At 41.7% G+C, this 27,270-nt stretch overlaps 1 protein-coding gene across 1 annotated transcript in view; it reads right to left on the reverse strand.

The window, feature by feature from the left end:
- Positions 1–27,270, reverse strand: part of si:ch211-212o1.2 (uncharacterized protein LOC492735 homolog) — a 91,725-nt gene that overhangs the window by 33,601 nt on the left and 30,854 nt on the right. Inside the window, exons 2-3 of the mRNA XM_060923835.1 lie at positions 6,330–6,449; positions 2,336–2,427 (exon numbers count right to left, since the gene is read on the reverse strand). Of these exons, the coding sequence (XP_060779818.1) occupies positions 2,336–2,427; positions 6,330–6,449 (212 nt within the window). The remainder of the gene's footprint in view (positions 1–2,335; positions 2,428–6,329; positions 6,450–27,270) is intronic.

The raw sequence follows: 27,270 nt of genomic DNA on the forward strand, positions 1-27,270 counted from the left end.
ATGCCATATTGAAACTTCCAAGCCACATGCTACACTTTGTCAATAATAATAATAATAATAATAATAATAATAATAATAATAATCAATTCAAAAAGGCATAACCAAATTACCAAAATTGTACATAATGTCAAGTAGTGAAGCTACAGCACTTATTTCACTTAGAAGGCTCACTAGTGGAACAAATTTGGCCTCTTGCACGCCTTCTTGACCAACAGGGAACAGGTTCCATTTTGGTTCGTGCGCCAAGTTTTGAACCGTTCAGAGCATTTCGACCACAAATAAATTGGTTTGGAACCTGAAAAGTTAGTTCTCAGCTGGAACTAAGATATAGCTGTTTTTTCCAGAGTGAACGGTGACATCAGTGGGCGTCATTAGTTTGGAGAGGAAGCAGAGCACAGCAATCGAGAACGCAATGGGAAAAGGATGCATCTTCAGGGGAAAAAAAAAAAGAACCAAAAACAAACACAGTGCCTTGCAAAAGTATTCATCCCCCTTGGTGTTTGTCCTGTTTTGTTGCATTACAAGCTGGAATTAAAATGGATTTTTGGAGGTTAGCACCATTTGATTTACACAACATGCCTACCACTTTAAAGGTGCACATTTTTTTTTTTTTATTGTGACACAAACAATAAGATGAAAAAACAGAAATCTGGAGTGTGCATAAATAATCCCCCCCCCCCAAAAAAAAAAAAAAGTCAGTACTTTGTAGAGCCACCTTTTGCAACAATTACAGCTGCAAGTCTCTTGAGGTATACGTCTATTAGCTTAGCACATCTAACCACTGGGGTTTTTGCCCATTCCTCAAGGTAAAACTGCTCCAACTCCTTCAAGTTAGATGGGTTGCGTTGGTGTACAGCAATCTTCAAGTTATGCCACAGATTCTCAATTGGATTGAGGTCTGGGCTTTGATTAAGTAATTCCAAGACATTTAAATGTTTCCCTTTAAACCACTCCAGTGTAGCTTTAGCAGTATGTTTAGGATCATTGTCCTGCTAGACTGTGAACCTTCGTCCCAGTCTCAAACCTCTGGCTGACTCCAACAGGTTTTCCTCCAGAATTGCTCTGTATTTAGTGCCATCCATCTTTCCTTCAGTCCTGACCAGCTTTCCCGTCCCTGCAGATGAAAAACATCCCCACAACATGATGCTGCCACCACCATGCTTCACTGTAGGGATGGTGTTCTCAGGGTGTTGGCATTTCCCATGATGGCTAAAAAGTTAAATTTTTGTCTCACATGACCAGAGAATCTTCTTCCATGTGTTTGGGGAGTCTGCCACATGCCGTTAGGCAAACTCCAAACATGATTTTTTTTTTTTTTTAAGTAATGACTTTTTCTGGCCACTCTTCCATAAAGCCCTGCTCTGTGGCGTGTACAGCTTAAAGTGGTCCTATGGACAGATACTCCCAGCGCCGCTGTGGATCTTTGCAGCTCCCTCAGCGTTATTGTTGGCGTCTTTGTTGCATCTCTGATTAATGCCCTCCTTGCCCGGTCTGTGAGTTTTGGTGGGCGGCCTTCTCGTCAGGTTTGTAGTGGTGCCGTATTCTTTCCATTTTGCTATAATGGGTTTAATGGTGCTCCCTAGGATATTCAAAGTTTGGGATATTTTTTATAACCCAACCCTGATCTATACTTCTCCACAACTTTGTCTCTGGCCTGTTTAGAGCGCTCCTTGGTTTTCATGTTGCTTGCTTAGTAGTGCTGCAGAGTCAGAGTCCTTCCAGAACAGGTTGATTTATACAGACCTCACATGTCAGATCATGTGACACTTTGACTGCACACAAGTGGATCTTAAATCAACTAATTATGTGACTTATGAAGTGAACTGGTTGGACCAGCTCTTTAGGGGTTTCATACGAAAGGGGGCAGATACTTATGCGCACTCCAGATTTCTGTTTTTTCATCTTCTTGTGTCACAATAAAAAAAAAAAAAAAAAAGGTGCATCTTTAAAGTGGTAGGCATGTTATATAAATCAAATGGTGCTAACACCCCCCCAAAATCCATTTTAATTCCAGCTTGTAATGGAACAAAACACCAAGGGGGATGAATACTTTTGCAAGGCACTGTATCTGCAATAACCGAACAAAAGCTCACAGGTAATCAATGTGCGCCACCATCTTGCTACTACCGTTTACTCCCGCTGTGCATTGTGCAATGCGCTCCGTTCATGACGCATCCTTGATTATGACTGTTCTGTTCAAAAAACTGGTGAAAACATGGGCTGGCTCTCTAGCTAGCACCAAGGTTCAAAGAATCCTGAATGGAACTGCTTCAAAAACCTGTTCCCTTTTGGCTGAAAAGGGGGTATCAGGGTCATTTCTGGATCACATACTCACCTTCCCAATGATGGGGATGTCCACAGAGCCCCAGGTGTCCGCTCCCCAATGCACCACTCCAGAGGCAAAGTCTGCAGTCACGATACCAGCCACTGAGCCACGAGAAAGGAACATGGACAGCAGTTATTATAGAACCTCAATCCTACTGAACTAAAAACTGCGTTCTTATGTCAAGGTCAAACTCAAATAGAAAGAAGTGTGCTGTATTCTGCTGAAATCTAGTGATGCATCAAAATGACAACCAGAACTGGACCTGAAACCAAAAGAAACCCGTCACTTTTCTTCTAATTGATTTAGCAATTTCGGAAATTTGCCTTTTTCTGTGCAATTAAACTGAACTGAAAAGCTACAAATCACTGAAACAATTACTGTCTTAGCAGGAACCTTAAAATCCATCAACTTCATTAAACTGTAGAAACTTTCAAACAGAAAAATTGAAAAAACACTCAATTATTGTGTTGTTGATAATGACAGAAAAATCTTCATTTAAAAACAATCAAAAACACACCATGTTGGTTTACCAAAAACTGGACTTTATATAGCAGTTATACAGCTGTTCCTAGAGGTTTCAGTTCGACTTCCTGTCTTTCTCCCCAGATGTGCAGCCAGTTTACACATTATAGAATCTGCACAACTTACACCACCATTTCACCATCTCTTTCCTGCATACAGTTAGACTCCCTGTGAAGGGGTTTACAGTTTTTAATCAATATTAATCAATACAAAGTACTTGGTGTCTGCTGCATCTTTCAGCTCTTTCAAATCGAGGCTGAATACTTTCTTCTTTGTCGCTGCCTTTTATTAAATCAAATTTGAGGCTTTTGATTAATTCCTCACTCGGCACTCTAACTTTTATTCTTGCATTTCATCCGTCTTATTCTATTTCAGCTTATTTTCTATTCTCTTACTATTTTTAAATCGTATTTGAATGTCTGTTTATAATGGTTTTCTTCCTCCGTCCATTCACCCCAACACACTTTTTTCAGCACGACTGCGATGCATGATAGTATATATTGCTTGGTTAGTGACCATCGGTTGTACACTACTTTTCACGATGCATTGTGGAATACTTTGAGTGCATTATATAGGGTGTAATAATTCTCAATATACATTCGGACAGCACTACAAAATGACGAACTCACTATATAGCGAGTGATTTTGGACACAGGGATCGACTCACTGGCCGTTAGGAACTCCTACACCTGCACTTTCATGCAATTATCCAGCGAGCCAATCATGTGGCAGCAGCACAATGCATAAAATCATGCAGATACAGGTCAAGAGCTTCAGTTAAATGTTCACACCAAACATCAGAACTGGGAAAATTCTGACTTTGACAATGATTGTTCATGCCAGAAAGGCTGGTTTGAGTATTTCGGAAACATACTGATGTTCTGGGATTCTCCATACACAGTTTTGTTTAAAACAGTTCACAGGAGTTGTGCGCACCCCTCCAAAAAAAAAAAAAAAAAACCCAAAACTTCAGAACGTCCAGTGAGTGGCAGTTCTATCTAGGCAGAAGTGCTTTATCGATGATTGCCTTAAACTCTTGTTCATTCAGTTGCCCAGTTTCAGTGAGCCCCAGGACAGCCTCAGATTCCTCAGCAGTGGAACCCGATGTGGTCTTCTGCTTTCGCAGCTCATCCGCCTCAAGGTTCAATGTGCATTCTGCAATGCTTTTCTGCTCACCACAGCTGTAGAGTGGTTATGATGATGATGATGCCCTTTATTGTCACTAGTCACATGTACCAGCGAAATTAGCCGTCAACCTGTCCGTACATATACAACATACAATTGACATAGGGTAGACAGGACAGGAAGACAGGGATAAAGATAAAAAGGAAACACATGAAGAGAGATAAGGAAAAAAAGAACCCCCCCACTATGCTCCTGTCAGGAGTACAGTGTGGGAACATTTAAAAAACCTTTGCACATAAGCACACAACACCACAAGTACACTTTAAACACGGGACTTGAGGGGGGAATCAGGGGTAGGGGGTAGGGTGGAAGGGAGGAGGTAATCCAGCGCAAGCAAGCAGCCGTCCGCTCCTGCAGCCATGAAGGCGCTGGTCACGCACCCGCTTGTCACACTGGGGGTAAAAATGGCGACCGTGGAAAGTTAGAGAAGGAATGCGAGAGTGTCTCCCGGCAGTGACCTTCAGGGGGAAATGTTGCCTCAGCAACGGCCTGAACCAATGCCGTTGCTGTCTCAGGGAGCCGGATGTCGATAAGATATAAATTGTTTCGTCTTTCCAGACGCAGTCTTTGCACGTCCACACCGCTTGTCCATATCTGTCCATTCTATTCAAATTGATCTCCAAAAAACGTATTCCTTGCAAAGCTGAAAGCTGCTCCGAGATAACAACCATTTTGTGGTTAAAGTTCTGAATGTCCACAGTCCGAGTGCCAACAGCTTTGCCCACCACTCCAATCATATCGGGCAGCTTTGTGGGGCTTTGAACAGCTGTCACCGTTGTCTGATTTCCTCGATATACCAGGGCAATGCCTAATCCAATCAGCAAAAGTCCTGTAATCATGGTTCCGAATAGGTAGATATCTTCAATGTCCTCCACAGAAAGAATCGCCAGGCACACGACCCGCCACCGCTCCCACGTGTCCATCGTGTAACCAGCCGCATACGTTCCGGCAGGACAGACGGGTTCCCCCGAACCCAGACTTCTCATCGAGAAAACTGTGTCAATTTCGTTAGGAGACCAGTTTATCAATTCCATGCTTTTTTTAGTTTAGAAAGTAATGCAGGGAGAGTCTCTTCAAAAAGTACAGCAGACAAGACAAGACACAGAAGCACAAGCAGGGAAAAAAAAGGAGGGAGAGGGAGAGCAGAAAATGCGACCGCCTTCCGTGGAAGCAAGGAGGAAAAAAAAAAAATTATGTGAATTACTGTAGACTTCTGGTCAGCCTGGATTGCTTGTTTGGCCATTCACCTCTGACCTCTCTCCACAAAAAGGCATCTCTGCCCACAGAACTGCCTCTCACTGGGTGGTTGCTCTTGTTCGTTTGCTTTAGCGCCATTTTATGTTTCGGAAATACTCCAATCTGCTTGACTGGCATCAACAAGGCACTGAGACTCCCCCCTCTCAGTAGTAATAATAATAAGTTAATTATTATTATTATTATTATTATTATTATTAAACAAATACTAATAGTTTTTATTAACTTAAAAAAAAAGTATATTTCCCCACCATTAACATTTACAGGAAAAAAAAGGGGAAAAAAAAACACATTTGATGGGAGTGCAAGACAATGGGAGGGAAAAAAAATGTTAGACTAATGGTCCACATTTAAATGTTTTAAGGAAAAAAAAAGATCACAAAAGAATAAAGGCATAATCTCTGCATTAGTATATTTTGGAAATATCAATTAGTAGCATGTATAATTATTGTCTGTATACGCATCATAACAGCACCAACAGCTAACAAGCAGCTGTTTCATTGTAGGTATAATTAATTATAATGAATGTTTTGACACAATAGCCATGTTTACTCATTTAATAAAAAACACAATAGTCATTGATATGAATCTGTACGTGGATTATGTTTAGTTCATTAAAATACTGGATAATTACAACCAAACCTGCACTTTGCTTTTAAAAAGCATCTACGAACGAGGGGACCTAGACACGTTACATCAAACTAAATACATGTAAACAGAAGTGCCTTGAAAGATGCAACACATTTGGACTAATCCTCAGTGTACATTCTTCAGCTCGATGATTAAAGTGATTTACAGTGTTTACAGTGTTTATACTGGTTATATTGTTTGTTTTTTCAATTATTCTATTTTTATTTCTTGCATTGCCTGTTTGCACCGTGGGTCAGAGAGGACTGATATTTCATCTGTGCTGTATGTCGAGCATGTATAGCATATTTGACAATAAAAAGTTGACTTGACTAAAGCATTTAACATGTTCAGACTGTAAACATTATAACTCGATTGTTACACACGATGCCAAGATACAGGGCGAGCAGCTTACCAATGCCGAAGATGATTCTGAAGATGGGCACTGTGGAGAAGTTGATGAGGAGGAAGAAGAAGTTGACAGCGAAGAGCGAGAGGCACAAGATTACACAGATCCACTCCTGCAGCCGTTTTCCTATAAACGGCACACATACAGCTCCCATGAGCGCATATACTTTACGAAAGCAAAGCTCTGATTAAAGCTAATAGTGATCATATGGACATAATAGTGACTGGTTAAAAAAAGAAAGGGGGGGGGGGGGGAAGATGTATATTATTTGCCTGCCCATTATTTGCAACTGTACTAATAATTTAACAAATCTCACAAATAATTTAGAGTGGCAGGATCACTGTGAAATGTACAATATGCGTCATCATTTGAGTTCCAGATGTTAGCCAACATCAGTCAGAACTTGGGGAGTGGTCAAAAGCAGCTGGCCACATCAAGACAAAAGTGAAGCTGATTTATCATGATCTATACATACTAGCATTAAACACATGGAAGTCCTGAAACAGACTACCATAGTACAACTCCAGCACAGCTTCAGAAACCCAGGATTTTTTTTTTCTCCAGAAACTTTAAGCCCTCTTCTGCTTAAAGAGTAACAAAACCCCAAAAATAAACTCCTTTATACTGACAGGTAATATCCATACAAGACATGTTCAAGTGTTCACTTGTTCATATTTGTACCCGTATACGGTGTACAGATTTTATCTTGGAGAGAAAAAAAAAAAAAAAAAAGTCCCTGTGTGCTGACATCTCACTCTCGCCGAGGTTCAAATATTGCGATCCGAGTACAAATCGTAACGTCACTTGCACGCTAAATGACTTACCGAGGCTACAAGATCTTGTGGATACATTGCTTCTAAATTGTTGTAAACAATCCTAAAGATGCCCAAGTGTTGTTCGGGTGTAAAAATAAGCCCAATCATTGAAGCATGGGAACACACGTATTTTCATGCGACATGCTTTTGTCTGCTTTTATTTCACTGAGAAAAGCAATCTTTTTAGACGGCAAGAATTGTGTTGCTATGGCAACGGGGTTGTTTACCAGTGTGTGTCAGTACTGTGCATGTGTTATCTAGCCTAGTGAGATTTAAACTTCATAAAAGTGATCTCTTGATTCGTGTATTTTGTTGCCAGTAAAAAAAAAAATTAAAAAATTAAAATAAATAAATAAATAAAAATCACACGGCTACAGAAGATTTCTGATGAGTTTTTTTTTTTTAAATAAGAAGCCTTTATTTTTGTCCCACACATTACAGCATAGTGAAATTCTCTCTGCATTCAACTCATTTGAAGCAGTGAGTGCGCGCACACACGATATATATATAAAATATATATATATATATATATATATATATATATATATATACACACACACACACACACACACACACACACACACATATATACACACAGAGAGAGAGAGAGAGAGAGAGAGAGAGAGAGAGAGAGAGAGAGAGAGCGCGAGCACAGTGGCTCCTGGGGATTTTTTTTTTTAATTAGAAGCCTTTATTTGATGGCTCTGTGTAACGAATGGAAACGGGTGTATTAATGCCGGTTACGTCACAGGTGGATATCTGGTTTCAGTGCAAACGGTTGTGTTCAGATAAGCCTATTTTTAACATCATAACTTAAAATGGATACATTATAAAGTTTTATTTTTAATTTAATCGTGTGGATGGCACATCAGGACACTTGCCTTGATCGACAAATGGCATTTATTTTGGGGTTTTGTTTGATTTTAAGGTTGTTGTGTGCCACAGTTTTCCGGTTCGTTGCAGTGCATGGTCAGTTACCTCACTGCTGTCTTTTTCAAACTACCAATCCACAAACTCTGAAATAAGACAACCCAGGCAGTCTCTCTTCAGCTACCTATTTCAGAAAACAAGTGCTTCAACAAGCCGTTCAATTTGGCTCCTCTTTCTACGTCACAAACTCATTAGAATGATGCCGCCCCCTCATCTGAGTATCTCCACTCACAGCTGAGGAAAGTACTACCTGATTGGCCAGTGGAAGAGGGGGTGGAGTAGACAGTGACTCATTACAATTTAAAGGAACGGACACTTAAATCGGCTGTTTAGACAGGGAAGGGTGAGAAGGGAGCTGTGGGGCTTTATCCTTGTGGGATTTTGGCCAAAGCAAGTCAGTGACATTTCATTAAGACTTCAAGGAACAGTGTCTACATGTGGAAAAGGGGTAATATGCCACCTTTAAAACACATTTTCATCTACTACCATCCCCCTTTCATTTTATTTCCCTGATCAAGTTCCTTATTGTAGAGGTTGTCTGGCTGAAAGTCCCCAAAAATTAGCAACCCTCCCTCTGGACTCCCCCCAAATCATATTACAGCAGCCTGCATTTTTCTACACGGGACAAGAACTGTACCAAGAGCAAGCAGGAACTTTAAGTCAGATTTCGTCCAATTACTTTTGGTAAAAAATAAATAAATAAATCGTAATTTCTACACCAATCACCCAATTAGGCAAAAAAAAAAATTCTAATTAAAACTGAAAGTCTGCACTTTGGGCTCATTATTGAAATTTTCCCAACTTTGATGCAACCTAACCGGTATCTACAACAACAATTTCTTCAGTGTCAAAGTATTTATGGACATTATCGTATATACAAGGAAGTGTAAAGGCATAGGCCAACAATACACTGAAACTGAACTGTAGACTAGTTCATCATCCCATAAACAAACCGCAACACGCCGAATCACCAGGCTTGTAGTACTCGAGTCCAGGACTCTGACTCAAGTCCGACTCGTGTCCTAATTTTAAGGGCTCGTGGCTTGACTTGGACTCGAGCACTGATGACTCGGACTCGTGCATTAACTGCATTCAGACTCGTAAATTGGAGACGAGGACTCGGATTTTTTCTTTATTTTTTGTAACATAATAATTTGACAAGATATTTATATCTACATTAAATTTTTATACTATTTTTGTGCAAGAGAATGCACAAAAACCTGTTCAGGAACAAACTAATGTTAATGGTGCTAAGATGCCTGGAGAGGAGCCCCTAGGGCATAGGTCGCGTTAACCGACAATTGTCCGTCATTGATGGATTTTTTTTTAGCTATGACGGAAAAATCTGAAGGCCGTCGGTCATTTTGACGGATGTTTACCGTTACCATTACCAATAACAGCCTAATAATAACAATAATAAAACATAATGAAACACACAATTGAAATGATTGGCAAGTTGTGGCAGAGTTTTCTTACATACAGTATACATAGTCTTCACTGCCGTCACGTTCAATCTGAGCCGACGTTGCGGCAGTCTTGATGTTCAGTGCATAGGCTGCTCATGTACACACTGTAGCCACTGCGCAAGGCTGTTCCCCCCATCGCGCTCCTGACCGCGCTCTGACTTTTCTACCACTAGCACAGTGAGATGTATTAATGTTTCCCTTCTCTGCAGAAGACACGTCATTTTTGCTATTAAAAAAAAAGAGATGCATCGGGTTGTCTGTGTCGTTTCCCTGCCTGTACAATAGCGCTCATTTAGGCTAGTTGTTTTCTTGTTTTTAAAATGAAACAAATGTCGATTTATTGTATTCTTCCCCAGCAAGCTTAGGAAGCTTAGGAACATCACTGCTCGAATATCTGCTAAACTATCATTTTAATGAGCGCACGGGTAGACAAACTAACATTTAAACATAACTTCGTTTTATTTAAGACCTTCCGTGTCAGGTTCCAGGCTTCGCCGAGCTGAGCCGACCCCCACTATGACGAATTTAAGTAGCCTACGGAAGAATCTGAAGGCCGTGCGTGATTTTGACAGATGATCAATTTAAGTAACCGGTAGTTCATGGAAGAGGCATGGACTGGATGCGTTGGAACGCGTCTGTGACCACTACGGGTCACCACGGGGTGCAGCTGCACCACTGGTGCAGAAAGACCGCATGCTGCAGGATTTCCTCCCTATGAAGAGAGTACTAGCAGGGTCGGGAAATCCAACTTTCAGAGGCTCTTGCCGGCTTCTGATCACTTCCCTGGGAGAAATGTTTCCCGACTTCAGAACTTTGGCTGAAGTGGCGCTGGTTATTCCAGCCTCCAGTGTCGCAGCAGAGCGCGGGTTCAGCCTTCAGAATAAAATTAAAACGTCAATGAGAAGTCGTCTGTCCGAGGCAAAGACGCAAAATTTAATGACAATTGCCTCAGCAGCAGTCTCCATTGACGACTTTGATTATGCACAAGCGAGCTGCCAATTTAAATCCATGCGGGCCAGAAGGAAGGTTTGAGCTCACGCAAACAGGTCAAATTAGATTGTCACTTAAATCGTTGTAGTGGACTGTTCATATTTTAACTGCAATTGTCTTGCTACGTTGTAAAATAACATTGTTCATACGCCCGTTAAAGCACAACAGCCGCAATGTTTTTAGCGGAGGGAAAATGGGTTCACAAGTGACCGAACGTCAGAATCTCTGTTCATCTTTTTGCATCATAAATACATAAATAAATGATTAAATAATACAAGCTTGTTCTGTGAATTAATTTTTAAATGAACATGAGTCCATGAAAACACAAGTTATTAAATATATAGCATTTATAGCCTATATACATTGTTATTTAAAAGTTAAAATAAAATGACAGATAATAATGGACAATGACGGAATTTTTACGACCCTGTCCGTCAAAATGACGGACAATGAAAAAGTCTAACGCAACCACTGCCCTAGGGTTGTCCACTTTGCTTATACAGACTTCTCGTGCAGTGGGGGAAAAAAAAAAAAAAATGCACTGCTATGTGTTCCATATGTAGAAGAACTATCGAGGAGACGATGGGGACAACCTCGAACTCCAATCATTTGGCAAGACTCCGCACAGAGAAGGAAGTGACATGCTATGTTCATTGCTCCGTTGATAGCGGGGCTTGCTGAGCGATGAACTAGCTCGTGTTAACCCTCTCTCATGTTACTTGCCCTGATAATAGTGGGCGGGGCTTGTGTCGGACTTGACTCGGATCAGTAGTGGACCCGACTCGAAATTCAACGACTTGGATTTGACTCTGACTCGAACACTGGCGACTCGAGACTGGACTCGGCCTCGAGGTTTAGTGACTTGACTACAACACTGCTAATCACCACGCTGCTGTGCTTACGCTAGCTGTTGCATCACCTCCGTTACTTAATGTCATTGTGACATTCTCTGCAGTGTGGTGGAAATGCAAACCAAGAACCTGTCTAGGTACCATGTAGTTCTTGTTCTGGATTGTTCCAGAACTCTTTAGTACCTTAAATGGTTCAATAACCTTGGCACAACTGTGCACTTGATATTGCGCATTTAAGACCGATTAAAAGGTGCTACTACATTATTCAGCCCTGGCCACCGGACTTCAATCTCGTCTCTTCATCCTGCACACCATCTCCATTTTCATTAGTTTGCATATTCAGTCATTAACGACAGAAAACTATTTTTTTCTTCTCTCACTGCTCTCTCTCTTTTGTCTTCTCTTTCTTATAAAGTGGCACAGTGGAGTCAGCTCTTCTGAAAATTTAATGCCGTTAGAGACTCCGCCTTGAGACGATGCAGAGCTCGAGCAGGTTGAGAAGAGGATATTGATAACTGTTATTTATAGAATTTCAGCAAGCTGGCTCACTCCGAGCACAACATCCAACCCATAGACCAGGCTACAGTTATTACACACACTTAACACATCAGCGCACAAACACGAAACCACACTACATCTATGATCACCTTGCAACAATGGCTTCCATAAGTCTCCAGAACCTAATACCGAAGCAGATGTTATTACATGTTAATAGTCGTCCATGGAACACCTGTTTCAGCAAACACCTGACACCCGAGTAAACGCTCCTCTCCGCTGACCCCGACTGAGCTGATGGTACTGCAGCGTGTCCGCCTGATGCTAAAAAGTGATCAGTAGTGAGCTGAGAAGAAACCAAGTGCGAATTAACAAGCATTGGCATCTTCACAAAGCTCAGCCCATGTTTCATTCTGTACACAACCACACCCTCTCTTATTGCTGTAGGGTGGCGCATTAAAAATAAATAAATAAATAAATAAATAAATAAGTGTGTCCAACAAGGTTTGCAGAATGTCGATCATAAACGAGACCTTATAGCATGAAAAGTTTGCTTTTTTAAAAGACTGGACAGAAATGTTGAATTTATTTTTACGCGCAGATGCACTTCATTTTCGTGGAATTAAAAGGTCTGGACTTGATAATTCTATTGGTTCATGCCGCCATAACTACAGTTACAGTAAAGTCGGGTCAGAAAAGTCTGTTCTGGAGAAGTGGTCAAGTTATGTCTGACGAGGGGAGAATGGAATAAATGGACTAGCAGAGTTGAGACGCTTCTCTTTTTAAAAAAAAAAAAAAAGATTTGGTATATTTGGCCATCAACAATACGTTATTCTTTGCTAACTGATGTCTTAAAGTGCCATTCCACCATTGGATGTACTCTTTGGCATAAAATACAATATATTTTATGACAACATGACTAGACAGAGAAATCTTTTAGCTTCAAAATGATATCAAACATAATTTTTTGACAACGACAAGTATATTAATTTTGCGACCAAAGTCACCTACCCTTTTAATTTCCGCACGGTAGTGAAACGTGATGTCATCAGCAGGTTCCCCTTCTTGTGTACCACGTGTCTGTCTATTTTTAGACCAGGAAACCCCCAAAGTGAGAGTCATTTCTCCTCGTATATGGGGGCCAAAAAAATTGCGAAAAATTTTGAGTTAATCTTTCAGTTAGCTAGATTTATTGGTATTAGCTAGATTCATTGGTATTATTTTTATCGCGTTGTATCCGCCATAGCTGATAATATGTGCCACGTCACGTGGTACACAAGAAGGGGAACCTGCCGATGACATCACGCACGGAAATTAAAAGGGTAGGTGACTTTGGTCGCAAAATTAATATACTTGTCGTTGTCAAAAAATTATGTTTGATATATTATTCTGAAGCTAAAAGATTTCTCTATCTAGTGACACCATTTATACATGTTGTCAAAATATACTGTATTTTATGCCAAAGAATACATCCAATGGTGGAATGGCACTTTAAGTTGGGTTCATTTAGAATTTTGTGGAATGAATCACAGCAGCACGAAACAAACACGCACACAATTTCCTTTTAGTCTCAATTCATGCAGCCTATCAATGGTCCTTAATTAAATAAGATATACATATTTTACGTAGGAAAAGCAGAAGACAAAAATATAGAACACTAAAAATTCATAGACGCCAAGAATCAAAGAAACGCTGAGCAAATTCTTTATGCTGATAAACAGCAAATTCGTATTTAAATACGATGGAGTTCTTAAATCTATCTGCACTGATCAGTGAAAGTCCATCCATTATAGATGACTTACAACCACGTGATCAAAATGTGCTACGTCATGAGCGTCCGCCATGATGGTGGATATTATTGGTGGGACATGGCGATTCATTTCCGCCAGTTCGTTCATGTCGGTCAGTTCAGCAAAGAAATTCGTTCGTTCAGTTCGTTCACTCGTTCATTTTGATGACGTCACACCAAAGCGGCACAACAATGGCTGTCGTCCGAAGTTTAGTTCATCTTGAGTGAACGAGAGGCGGCAGAGGTGCCATCCACAATAGATTTTCATACATTACAATGTGCTTGAGAAAAAGATGGAAGAAAAACATTATCCTAGCATTATCTGAAAAAGACTACATAAACAAAGCTCTGAAAGTTAATTAAATGTAGATGAGAATAAAGCTGTTTTTATGTTTATTATATTTATTTTAGTAGAGCCATGGTCTGCCGGCTATGCAGTTGTTCTCTCAAACCCATTAAGCAAAAAAAAAAAATTGCTTATTTAACAGCAACACTCATTTCAGAGAATAAACAACTTTACAAGTCATCGTATTCAGTGAACAGTAGCCTGCGATGTCTCTCTGCTGCATTCATGATCATTCATTGTTTGGCCTGGTCATGGACATGGAAACGGTTGTTATGCACGAACATTCGATTGACGTCACGTGCAGACTGTTTCATGCAGTTGTTCAAACCCATTAAGTAACACCCATTTTGCTCATATTCAACAGCAACGCTCATTACAAAGAACAAACCACTTTATTACAAATTGCATTAACATTAAAAAAACGAACACAGTATGCCGCGATCTCCAGAGCCACGTTCTTCATTGTTTATCACAGTCATGGAAACCGTTGCTATGTGCCCAGCCCAGTATGGCAGCAGGCAGGCTGGCTGCTGGCTGTTCGTTCGTTCGCGAACTGCTGAGCTCGTTCGCTGTGAACTGAAATGTATTGCTGAGTGAGAGCTCTAAATTGTAAACTAAAGACCTGGCATGTGTCAACGCTCTGATAATAGGGCTCAGATAGCCCTTAAAGAAGTGGCGCTGCTCTGCACAGATCAAAATGCAAGTTGGACACCCTTCTGCTACTGAACAGATCCTGCTGATTCGCCAACGACCGAGATTCAGCGACCGCCCTGCTGCCAGCGAGCAGAGACTGCTGATTCGCGAACGACCGAGAATGAGAGGCAGCGCGAACTAGTTCTAGTCGTTCACTTCGAAGACTCGTTCAAAAAGAACGGTTCGTTCGTGAACGACACACCACTAGTGGATATGCAAAGCAACTAGGGTGGCAGCCGCTGAAAGCGTGTCTGTAAACGAGGTTGAATTTTCTCAGTATTACCACGATTTGAACGGTCGAGCAAAGATTCGATACAAAGAGTAGATAGATGTGTGGTTTTTGACCCATATTATTTTAAAAAAAAAGTCAGACTTTTCTGAAGATAAGCCGCTTCTATTGACCATCGAGTACCCAGGTATGGCGTTCTATCTGGTTTGGTTGCTGAAGAATCAAATCCAACCTTGGACGAAACTGAGTGGGTTCCCAGTCTGGATTGTTTCTATCGTATAATTTTGCTGGCGCTCCTAGAAGCGAAATGGTAATACACGTTAAAATTATAACAACGACCGAGTGAACCATGACAAGAGAACGCTCATTTTATAGCAAGAGTCTAGCAACACGAAATAAAATTCTTCCATGATATTATTGAGAAAGCTTTTGAATCTCACCTGAGATAAAATGATTACTGCAAACACGAGCTGGTTTGGTTTTAGCCTCTGTTAGATCAGCCCTGCTGATGTTCAGCCGTGCTCGTCTCCTCTCCGTACTAAGCCTGAGTTTCCTTGCCCTCTTTTCGAATTACAGACGCAATTCTAAAAAATCGGAATGTACCACCGTCACGAGTACTGCTGTGACCACAACCGTATACAGCACAAAGATATGGCATAGCTAAAAGAACGCTTAAAGCAGCGGAAAAACAAACAGAGTCGCGCACGCGTGACTATGTTTTGTATGGAATGTCGCTTGACCTCGCATTTGTATCTCCACCAACATGGCCGACATCCGGGTTTCCATTTTGCTTTGACGTCACTTGCAAGTCAAGGATCTATACCAATTATCCATCAGCCATCCGTTATCGGTAATCCATATTTCGAGCAAGAGGCAGGGTACGCCCTGGGAAGGTCGTCAATCTATGACACGGTTATCACCGGCCATTTACACTCGCACCGATGCGCAATTTAGAGTAGCTAGTTGACCCAATCTGCACGTCTTTCGGAGGAAACCCACGCAGGCACGGGGAGAACGTGCAAACTCCACACAGAAAGGCTCCAGTCAGCTGTGAGGTTCGAACCCAGAACCTTCTTGCTGTGAGGTGACCGTGCCAACCTCTTTCTCACCATCCCATTCCTTCAGTCAGTCATGTCAGGTAATTACAGAGTGAAACACCCCATAGATTTCATCCATCTGAACTGATATTTTTCAGCACGCCTCACTAATCTGTAGTCAGCAGTGATTGAGAAGGCTCTTCCTCAGATAACAGATGCACACAATGCCAAACTGTCACCAAAAACAGTGATCAGGAATAACCAAATATAAATACATAATTTAATGAGAAACTGATGTCCAGGAGAATATACACGATGGCCAAAAGTATGTGGACACTTCACGATCACACCCAGCTGTATAAAACGTCTTTGTATGCTCTGCAGCATTACAATTTCTCTTCACTGGAACTAAGCAGCTCAAACCTGTTCCAGTACGACAATGCTTCCGCGAACAAAGTGACGTCTACGGTTTGACAAAGTTGGAGTGGAAGAACTCGAGTGGCCCCGACCTCAACCCCACCGAATACATTTGGTATGAATTAGAATGTTGACCGTGTTCTAGGTCTCCTCATCTGACATCAGTGCCTGACCTCACCTCACCTCACATGGCTTGACTGGGCAAATCCTCTCAGGCAGGATCCAAAATCTATTCCACACAGAAAGGCCCCCATTGGCTGCTGGGCTCGAACCCAAAACCTTCTTGCTGTGAGGCGACATTGCAAACCACTACACCACCGTGCCGCCCAATAAAGTTAGCTGCATGCATTCTGATGTTTGAGTAATGCCTCTGGGTATAGGAGGGTTAACTGATAGATTTTATATCCAATGGACTTGCAAGACTTTATTTGAATGTAATTTTGTAATTTCTATTAAATGCAAAATGCATTCGTTGCTTAAATAGAAAACTTCTCAAGTGACCTATTCCAGGGTCACTATTATTATAAAACACCTTAGAGACTGTCCAAGCACAATATCACATCTGTTCAGTTTGGCCAATCGATGCTCACAGAGGATCCACCAAAAAAAAAAAAAGCTGATGAGATTCAACACTATCCATGACACCGTCATTCCTGCACGCACGGCATATTATTCAAAGACAGAAAAATGAAACAAGAGAGCCATTTAGCCATGCTTGCACTTACCATCCGTCTCCTGCATACACGCGCGCACAAACACATGAACATGTGCAGCAGTGGGGCCACTGTCAGGTGATCAGCATCAGTTGCTGGATCCTCGTGCTCCCCGGCGAGGGCAGAAACTAGGCCAGGCCTCAGCAGAGCCGGCATCGCCGCCATGGCCCTGGCCGCGGGAGCTGAGCCTCACGCTCATTAATACACTCCTGACAACGATGTGCTCGCCAGCAAACCCCTGCGAAGATCGCTCACACCCATGGCCCCCTTCACTGCTTGCTGGTGTGTGGAATTAACCTGGGAGGGGTGAAGAGAGGTGGGAGGATGGGGGTGCTAATAGGCTGAAATTAATCAACAATGCCTGATTCGACACAGAGGGGTGGCTTGAGTGCCAAACACCACCCTATAAATGCTAATGGTGTTCCTGCTCACTCTCTCACCCACTTACCATCTGCAGCCTTCTACAGCAGATTGAAACATGGCCGCCTCCTTCAAACGAGGCATACTGGGGGGGGGGGGGGGGGACTCCCTTACCTCTGCTCGGTTAAAGGAACCAACCTTTGACATATAGCGAGACTATTCTAACTATTGTGTGATAAGGAAGAGAGAGCTAGTGGGTGGTAATTCGCAAAAAGGAAATTGGCAGGAAAAAGGGGGAAAAAAAAAAAAAAGGATGAACTGGTCGATTAGCTATAGCCTAATGTGTTAATCTGGCCGATACAACAAGTCAATCATGCAAAGCGTCAACAAAACTTTGCTATGTGCACTAAAGGGAAAATGGAAAAACATCTCTCTGAAATCAAGCCAATGTTATTTGAAAAGTTTGCGGAACCCACATTAAAAGGTTTCTAGTGAAGAATTGTATCATCACGCATCAAACAGCTTGCAGAACGAGTGAAGATGACTAGCACAACACCAACAACAAGCCACTGACTACCAGGGCTTTCCTCAAAGCGTGGATACGTGGTGCTCCGCCACACTGTGTGATGTCAGCACAGCGCTGTCACTCGCACACCAAAAAATTACAAAAAAATGTTTTTTAAAAACCCAGTGAAATAAAATGAACAATGCAGGAGTACTTTCTGCACCTAAATATCTCGTATTCCCCTCTGAAAATGAGTAATAACTATAGGAGTAGAAAGATATTGCAATACAGTCAAACCTCGGGTCACGAACGTCCCTACTCGCGAACAAATCGGGCTACGGACACCATTTCCGAACAAATTTTGCTTCAATTCGCGAACGATGCTTCCATGCACGAACTGGTGGGCTTCTGCGCCACGTGAGGCATGTGGCAGCATCAGTTGTACTCAAGGTGGCGCACTGAGAACATTGTTCGTCATTGTGTTGTGTTGATACGATTTCTTTTTTGCATTAAATTAACCCTCATTATGGCTCCCAAGAAAGTGAAAAGTGCTAGTGCTCCTCCTCCATCCACGTGTGCCAGCAATGATCAACCACAAAGGTAAAGTGTATTGTACAATTGTTTTAGTATTACTGTATTTTTCTATAATTAAAGTTCTTTAATTCCTTTCTGTATTTTCCCCCCCACACACACACACAAACCCATAAAAAGTTACAAAAAAAACCCTGTTTCTGGGGCCGGTGAATGGATTAATTGGATTTACATTAATTTCAATGGGAAAAATTAATTCGGGTCGCGAACAGAGTCAAAGAACGAATCAAGTTTGTAACCCGAGGTACCACTGTATAATAGGTTTAGACTATCCTGGTACTCAACTCAGAAGTGAAAAAAAGGGTTTCACTGCATGCACTGACTGCCATTCACAACCATACATCAAACCATCTTCCAGGTGCTAGTCACTAGGTGGCGGTGTTGCATGATTTGACCTCGATTCTGTTCCTGGCATCCGGGAACTGGAAAATGAAGAGTTGTGCTATGAAGTGTTTATTTCAAATCTAATGTTGCCCTTTAAATTTTGCCCCTTGCATATTTGACAAGGTTGGGGGGGGGGGGGGGGGAGCAAATTTAAAGGAACAGTCCACCGTACTTCCATAATGAAATATGTTCTTTTCTGAATTGAGACGAGCTGATCCGTACCTCTCCGAGCTTTGCGTGACCTCTCAGTCAGTCAGACGCGCTGTCACTCCTGTTAGCAATGTAGCTAGGCTCAGTATGGCCAACGGTAATTTTTGGGGCTGTAGTTAGATGCGACCAAACTCTTCCGCGTTTTTCCTGTTTACATAGGTTTATATGACCAGTGATATGAAACAAGTTCAGTTACACAAATTTAAACGTGGCGATTTTCTATGCTATGGGAAGTCCGCACTATAATGACAGGCGTACTAACACCTTCTGCGCGCTTCGACAGCGCATTGATATGGAGCTCAGGAGTGACGGTATCAATGCGCTGCCGAAGCGCGCAGAAGGTGTTAGTACGCCTGTCATTATAGTGCGGACTTTCCATAGCATAGAAAATCGCCACGTTTCAATTTTTTTAACTGAACTTTGTTTCATGTCACTGGTCATATAAACCTATGTAAACAGGAAAAACGTGGAAGAGTTTGGTCGCATCTAACTACAGCCCCAAAAAATACCATTGGCCAGACTGAGCCTAGCTACATTGCTAACAGGAGTAAACAGGAGTGACAGCGCGTCTGACTGACTGGGAAGTCGCGCAAAGCTCGGAGAGGTACAGATCAGCTCGTCTCAATTCAGAAAAGAACATATTTCATTATGGAAGTACGGTGGACTGTTCCTTTAATGCTGAATTGTGCCTAAATCAGCCCTAGATGCCACCAGAATGCACCATTTTGACGTCTCTAATTTCAAAATTTTCCAGGGAACCATGCCCCCAGCAGTCTTCGGGGTCCTCCACGCTGAACATAGTGGTCTGAGGAAGCATAACCAACGTGAAAGAATATACTGAGCTCGGTAATAAGCCATTCTTAGTTATTGATGTGAGACTCTGTTGCCAAATCTCATTTGAAACTGCTATGCATTGTTAATACTTTCAGACGTTGCACTTCCTGAATTCTATCTAAACAGTTACACCCATGTAGACCACTTCCTGAAACATAATGCTACCTCATTGAGCCCGAGATAATTTTCCAGAGTATCACGTTGATGTTAACCTGACCAGCCCAGTGGATCGAGTGGATTCAGTAAGCCATGAACCAGCTGCGTGCGTTTATAGCACTTGGTTCTCCTAGGCTGGATACTTAAAAATGTGCTTTTATCATGCGAGACTGCACTTTGCAGTAAAATATTAAAATTTATTCCATCTATACAAACTATCATGCTAAAACTCTGAAAAAGGCTCCATAACGAACTTTGTTCTTGGGTTATTTGCACCTGTAAATTATTTTCTAAATCCTGAAAAACTGCACTTGCAGGCCTAAAGAATGAAACAGTCTTTGAGCGTGTGTAATGCTGTCCTGCTTTGGGCGTGTGCTGCGAGTTTCTCAGCTGTCATGCCAGCAGAAGTCAGCGAGTGTGAAAAGGGAGGTGTTCTTTGAACGGTGTCGAGATGCGTGTCTGGCACTGTCTCTGTCCCGAGCCAACAAAAGGCGCTTTTCTCCTGACGGAGTGCTGGTGGCCTGCGTTCTCGGCACAACCGCGCCTCTGAAAGAGCAGCTCTTACCTCCTCCGGAGAGATGGAACAATAGGCGCCTCAAAGGCCCAGAATAGCAGCCTTCAAGCCTGCCAATGTGCCATAAATGAGCCGTTCTCTCACCACTTCACCTCCTTGGCAATGGCAGGACATCTACATGTGAGCAAAAAGAAATGCTGCGGACTGGAAATGTGCAGAAAACGTGAAGCGTTTGTGGAAGAGACAGACACATGCATTTCCCCTGGCCAGATCTCATTAGGCCTGTCTTCAAATGGGACTTGGGTGGGGACGCGGAGAAATTGGGTCAGGAAGAGAGAGAGAGAGAGAGAGAGAGAGAGAGAGAGAGAGAGAGAGAGATTCACAAAGAAAGGGAGGGAGGTAAGAATTCCCCAATTAGCACAAATGGATCAGTCACATGCCCTGATGCTTTCATCTGATCTCAGTGGACAACTCAACCTGGGACGTATGCACAGACACGGTTTGTGTCTGCTGTATAAATTCTGAATGTTACCTGATCTGTGAAACAAAAGGCAGCCTGGTCTGTTTGGAAAGACCGTCTCCGTGACGAGATTCGAGAGAAATTGCAGGATACGTTGTAGTGTACTGTGTGCACAGGACTCAACACTGCACAGCTGTCATCTTACCACAGAGAAACAGAGACATGGATAGAGTGGAAGTGACAAATCAAACCACTTTTCCACTGCACAATACAGCACAACCAGGAAACTGCATCACACGCACCATAAAACAGAGGTAAACACCCCAAAAAACAAAAACATTCATTCATTTATTTTCAGCGGCCACTTTATCACGATCAGGGCCATGGTGAGTCCGGAGCCTAGAACAGTAACATTATGAATGCGGGAGAATTCGGCCAATAAATAAATAAAAGCTTTAAAAACGTCAATGCTAAAAAATGTTAGTGTCCCTTTCATAAGCATAATAAAAGAACAAACTGGAGAACATCCATTTATTGACATTGACTATAAATAAAGATTTATTTATTTTAAAAAAAGATAGTGTCCAATCAGTCCAAATGGAATCTATGACGCATTCATTCATTCATTCATTCATTCATTCATCTTCATTAACACCTATAGAATTGCTCATTCATCCCATAATCAGCTCGTCATGTGGCAGCAGTACAGTGTATTAAATCATGTGGATACGCAGGGCTCTACGTTAACTTTGAGACATGGTTGAAATGGGGTAGACAAGGCCTTGTCAGATTTAAAGATTTTTATAAGGAAGGTGTATTTGTAAGTTTCAATGACGTGTGAAACATTTAATCTCCCCCGTTCAAATCATTTTAGATATCTACAGATTCGTCAATTTATTCGTAGTAATACGACTGATTTTCCAAATGAACCAGATCCATCTGTTTTGGAGGATATTTTGGATGTGTCTTTTAATTTAAAGGGACTTATTTCTAGAATTTATAATATCATCACTTCCCATGGTGATAATACCCTGGATAAGATTAGACCAAAGTGGGATGATGAATTTGGAGAGGCAATACCGGATAGTGTATGGGAGGAAGCTGTACATAGGGTCAATGGGACTACATCCTGTGCTCGTCTAAGTTTAATCCAATTTAAAGTTTTACACAGGATGCATTTTTCTAAAGCTAAATTGGCAAAAATGTTTTCAGGCATGGATGAACATTGTAGTAGATGTCATAGTATTCCAGCGACATTGACTCACATGTTTTGGTCATGCCCAAGTTTGGATCAATTTTGGTCAGGGGTTTATAAAACGATATCTGAAATTATAGAAATAGAATATGAGCCCAATATGTACACCTCAATTTTTGGAACTGTGTCAGGTGACTCTGTGAGACTTTCTGGGTACAAAGATGTATTAGCCTTTTCAACTTTGATTGCCAGACGGCAAATTCTTTTAAATTGGAAATCCCCATACCCACCAAAAGTATCAGTATGGCTGACTGATCTTATGATGTATCTGAAATTAGAAAAGATTAAGTATGCACTTAGAGGGTCTGTTGACCTTTTTATGGTATCTGGAACCCTGTAATAACATATTTTGAAAAACTTAAGACCCTTCCTGTGTCTCTGTAATGACATGTAAAGTACCAAGATAGTCTGATGGCATAGGCCTAAAGAAGTCTGCAATATTTTTTGATGTACCACTGGTATGGTTTGGTATTACTGGATAATGTACATGTGTTTTTTTGTTTGTTTTTGTATAAGAATTGTACAAGTGACTTACTGTCTTTTGTTTGACTGGTGACATACAAAAACACACAGGTTCTGTTGGTGGTGGGGGGTGGAAAGGGGGTTATAGTTTGGAAAATGTAAGTGAAAAACGAATGTCTTTCATCTAAGTTTGTAACTGTATCTTTCATTAATAAAAAAAAATAATTAAAAAAAAAAAAAAAAAAAACCTTTGAGACATGGTTGCCCATTCGGGCAACCATTTGCAGAAATCTGGTTGCCCGAACTCTTCTCTTGAACGTATACATGGAAGTAAGGCAGAGGGTAGTTTGTCGATGTCACCTCAAGACGACGCCAACGATTGGTCAAATTTGCGGGAAAGTTGCGGTGATTGGACATAATAATTGCAACATCGCCCTGAATTTGCGGGGATTGGTTGAATTTGCAAATCGCAACATCGCGAAATCCTGGAGGGTCTGAATCGAACACTGAATATGCACTACGCGATAATTATTAGCAATGGGAAACTGCATTATGAGCCCGCGATGTGCAAATGTGAATTCCGCTAGTTGTTGAACATCCCGTAATGATAACATGGATGCGGTCTTTCCGAGTCAAACAATCGCAAATCGTGATGGAATTTCATCATAATATGAATGAATAAACATCGTTTTTCACGCAAGTTGACATATTTGGGTAGTTGCCTGATCGGGCAAGCATTTGTGAGAGTCTGGTTGTCTGAATCTATTGAATGGTTGCACCGGGCAATCGGGCTACTGTTAATGTCGAGCCCTGATACGGTCAAGAACGTCAGTTAATGTTCACATCGAATATCAGAATGACCATGGCATGGTTGTTGGTGCCAGACAGGCTGGTTTGAGCATTTCTGATAATCCCAGATAAGGAGTTTCACACAACAGTCTCGAGAGTTTTTGTAGAAAGATGTGGAAAAAGGGAAAAAAAAAAAAAGTGAGCAACAGTTCTGTAAACGGAAACCTCCTTGTTGAGGAGCTGACACGAAGGCTACAGCAACTTGAATTACCACTCTTTACAGTTGTGATGAGCAGAAAAGCATCTCAGAAGAGACAGGGTTTCCGTTGGTGCTCGTCACGCTCATCATTGACGAACAATTCAGTGACGAAGAGAAAATTACTAGCAGTTGTCATAGTGACGAATGTATTGGTCATCGTTATCATGTCATCTTTTCTAGAAATCCCTTTCTTGAAAAGCCAGTGTGTCGACAATGAGTATGTGCTTGTGGCCAATAGAAATCGATGACACAATGACCAAATGAGCGCCAAGCTTTTGACCAATCGCAATGAGTCTTAACCGGCCTGGTGTGGGGGTGTAATTATCTCTGCATGAACCAAACAATGGCGCAGTCTAAGCTGATGAAGGTTTTTGGGTGGGCTTCTTCGAGCACTGAAAATGGTTTAAGGCCTGAAACAGCCACGAGGGAGGCACGCTCAGAGCCCCTACCGTCCCCGAGCACATGGGACAGTCAGTAATACAGGGGTCGGTTTAAACCCCCATCACCACCACCAAAGTGAAAGTGCCATCAGCCAGCAAGTGACTGGAGAGACCTCCGTGTTTCAAGGGTGTGGCGTGTCGAGTCCCTGTGGCAATGTATGATGTAAAACACAGCGTCATTGTGTTCAGTGCATAAATCGATGGGAAAATCGGATCCCCTTCGTCGTTGGTCAGTCCAAGACTCCTCAACTCTGTTCAACTGTAAATCAAGTTGTGTTGAAGGCTAAAGGGAGTCCTAATACCTATTTTGAACAATGCCATTCTAAAAAAAAATAACCTCAAACATTTTAGCTTGATGGTGCACAGGCTGCCCAAAATCAAGTCTCTTATTATTAAAGGCTGGAGTGGAGCCCAAATTTTACCTGTAATGGAGAGACCGAGCTGTATCTGTACAAATATTTGAATTGTGCCAGTTTGGTTGGTATAAACCTGCATTAAGTTCACTTTGATAAGTTGATAACTAAGAAAATACAGACTAAGTGAAGGGGGGGAAAACAAATCAGAAAAAGTGAAGAATACTTTTGACTTGATTTTTCAAGGATAAAAGTGGAGAATATTTTTCAGAACCCAGGGGAACATTGATGGACAACATTTCGAAACTGATAGTGGATGAGCTACAACAGCACAAGACCAGATCGGGTTCGACTCTTTCAGCTAAGAACAGGAATCTGAGGCTAGTGGTCTCAAGCTCATCGAAGGAAAACACTGCCTGGTCTTTTTCCGTCGTCACCTTTGTCTTCAGTGAACCTGTGCCCACTGGAACCTCAGATTCCTTGCTGATTGGAAACTGCATGAACCAGCAGCTGTACAGGGGTTGCTAATAAAGTGGACAGGTGACCGCAGTTACAAATATTTCAAAACCACTGACCAAGAATAATGAATAAAATCCGATAGAATGAACACACCTTGAATAAACCATGGTTCTCGGACATGGTCAGCTTAACCAGCTCTACGGTCCAGAGGGTCGTGCTTTTTTTGTGTGTTTTGTTTTTAGAAAAAAAAAAAATCCTCCAAGTCTAAAACTGGATGAAATTCAAAGGTTATATATTTTTATATCCAGTGAGCTTGAATAAATTTCTCATTCTGCAGCTATAATGAGTACTGTTCCAGCTCTCTGTCTCAGGTCAGTGGAAAAAGAACTAAAAAGTCCTTTGCTTCCATTTACTCATATTCCGGATTTTGAATTTGCTGTGCAAAATTGTCCATTAATGTGACGACTGACGAGGCTGACCCTAAGTGAAGGCCATGGTGCTCCCAAGACGCAGCCAAAACTCTCAGCAGTGAGATGCGTCTTAGCGCATCCCTTTACTGCTTTGCCTCCAGCTTGTTTTCCTCATTTAAAAAGCAAACTTTGACCATCAGAATCGAATTTGTATCCGAGATGCTGTGATGTGATTAAAAATGAACAGTGGAGTGGATTTTTAAATACGCTTTAAATACGCTTCGCTCCACAGATGCCCACCTATTAGCAGTCCCTTACTCTCGGCTCTGTTCTATGGGTGACAGGGCTTTCAGTGTAAATGGCCCCAAGTTGTGGAATGCCCTGCCACTAGCGTTGCGCCAATGCTCAACACTGTCCTCTTTCAAAGAACAGCTAAAACACATCTCTTTAGCTTGGCTTTTTCTCTTTGATTTTTAATAACATTATTATTATTGATTTCTTATTTTATTATTGTTATTTTATTGTTCGTTTTTTTTTTTTTACTGTTCAGTGTCCTTGGGTACCTTGAAAGGCGCTTATAAATAAAATGTATTATTATTATTATTATTAATACAACCCCGATTCCAAAAAAGTTGGGACAAAGTACAAATTGTAAATAAAAACGGAATGCAATAATTTACAAATCTCAAAAACTGATATTGTATTCACAATAGAACATAAACAACATAAATGTCGAAAGTGAGACATTTTGAAATTTCATGCCAAATATTGGCTCATTTGAAATTTCAGGACAGCAACACATCTCAAAAAAGTTGGGACAGGGGCAATAAGAGGCTGGAAAAGTTAAAGGTACAAAAAAGGAACAGCTGGAGGACCAAATTGCAACTCATTAGGTCAATTGGCAATAGGTCATTAACATGACTGGGTATAAAAAGAGCATCTTGGAGTGGCAGCGGCTCTCAGAAGTAAAGATGGGAAGAGGATCACCAATCCCCCTAATTCTGCGCCGACAAATAGTGGAGCAATATCAGAAAGGAGTTCGACAGTGTAAAATTGCAAAGAGTTTGAACATATCATCTACAGTGCATAATATCATCAAAAGATTCAGAGAATCTGGAAGAATCTCTGTGCGTAAGGGTCAAGGCCGGAAAACCATACTGGGTGCCCGTGATCTTCGGGCCCTTAGACGGCACTGCATCACATACAGGCATGCTTCTGTATTGGAAATCACAAAATGGGCTCAGGAATATTTCCAGAGAACATTATCTGTGAACACAATTCACCGTGCCATCCGCCGTCGCCAGCTAAAACTCTATAGTTCAAAGAAGCCGTATCTAAACATGATCCAGAAGCGCAGACGTCTTCTCTGGGCCAAGGCTCATTTAAAATGGACTGTGGCAAAGTGGAAAACTGTTCTGTGGTCAGACGAATAAAATTTGAAGTTCTTTATGGAAATCAGGGACGCCGTGTCATTCGGACTAAAGAGGAGAAGGACGACCCAAGTTGTTATCAGCGCTCAGTTCAGAAGCCTGCATCTCTGATGGTATGGGGTTGCATTAGTGCGTGTGGCATGGGCAGCTTACACATCTGGAAAGACACCATCAGTGCTGAAAGGTATATCCAGGTTCTAGAGCAACATATGCTCCCATCCAGACGACGTCTCTTTCAGGGAAGACCTTGCATTTTCCAACATGACAATGCTAAACATGCGGGAACACGCCGAGAGCGGGCCCGG

This window comes from Neoarius graeffei, chromosome 6 (assembly GCF_027579695.1).
Source record: "Neoarius graeffei isolate fNeoGra1 chromosome 6, fNeoGra1.pri, whole genome shotgun sequence".
Taxonomy (NCBI): Eukaryota; Metazoa; Chordata; class Actinopteri; order Siluriformes; family Ariidae; genus Neoarius; species Neoarius graeffei.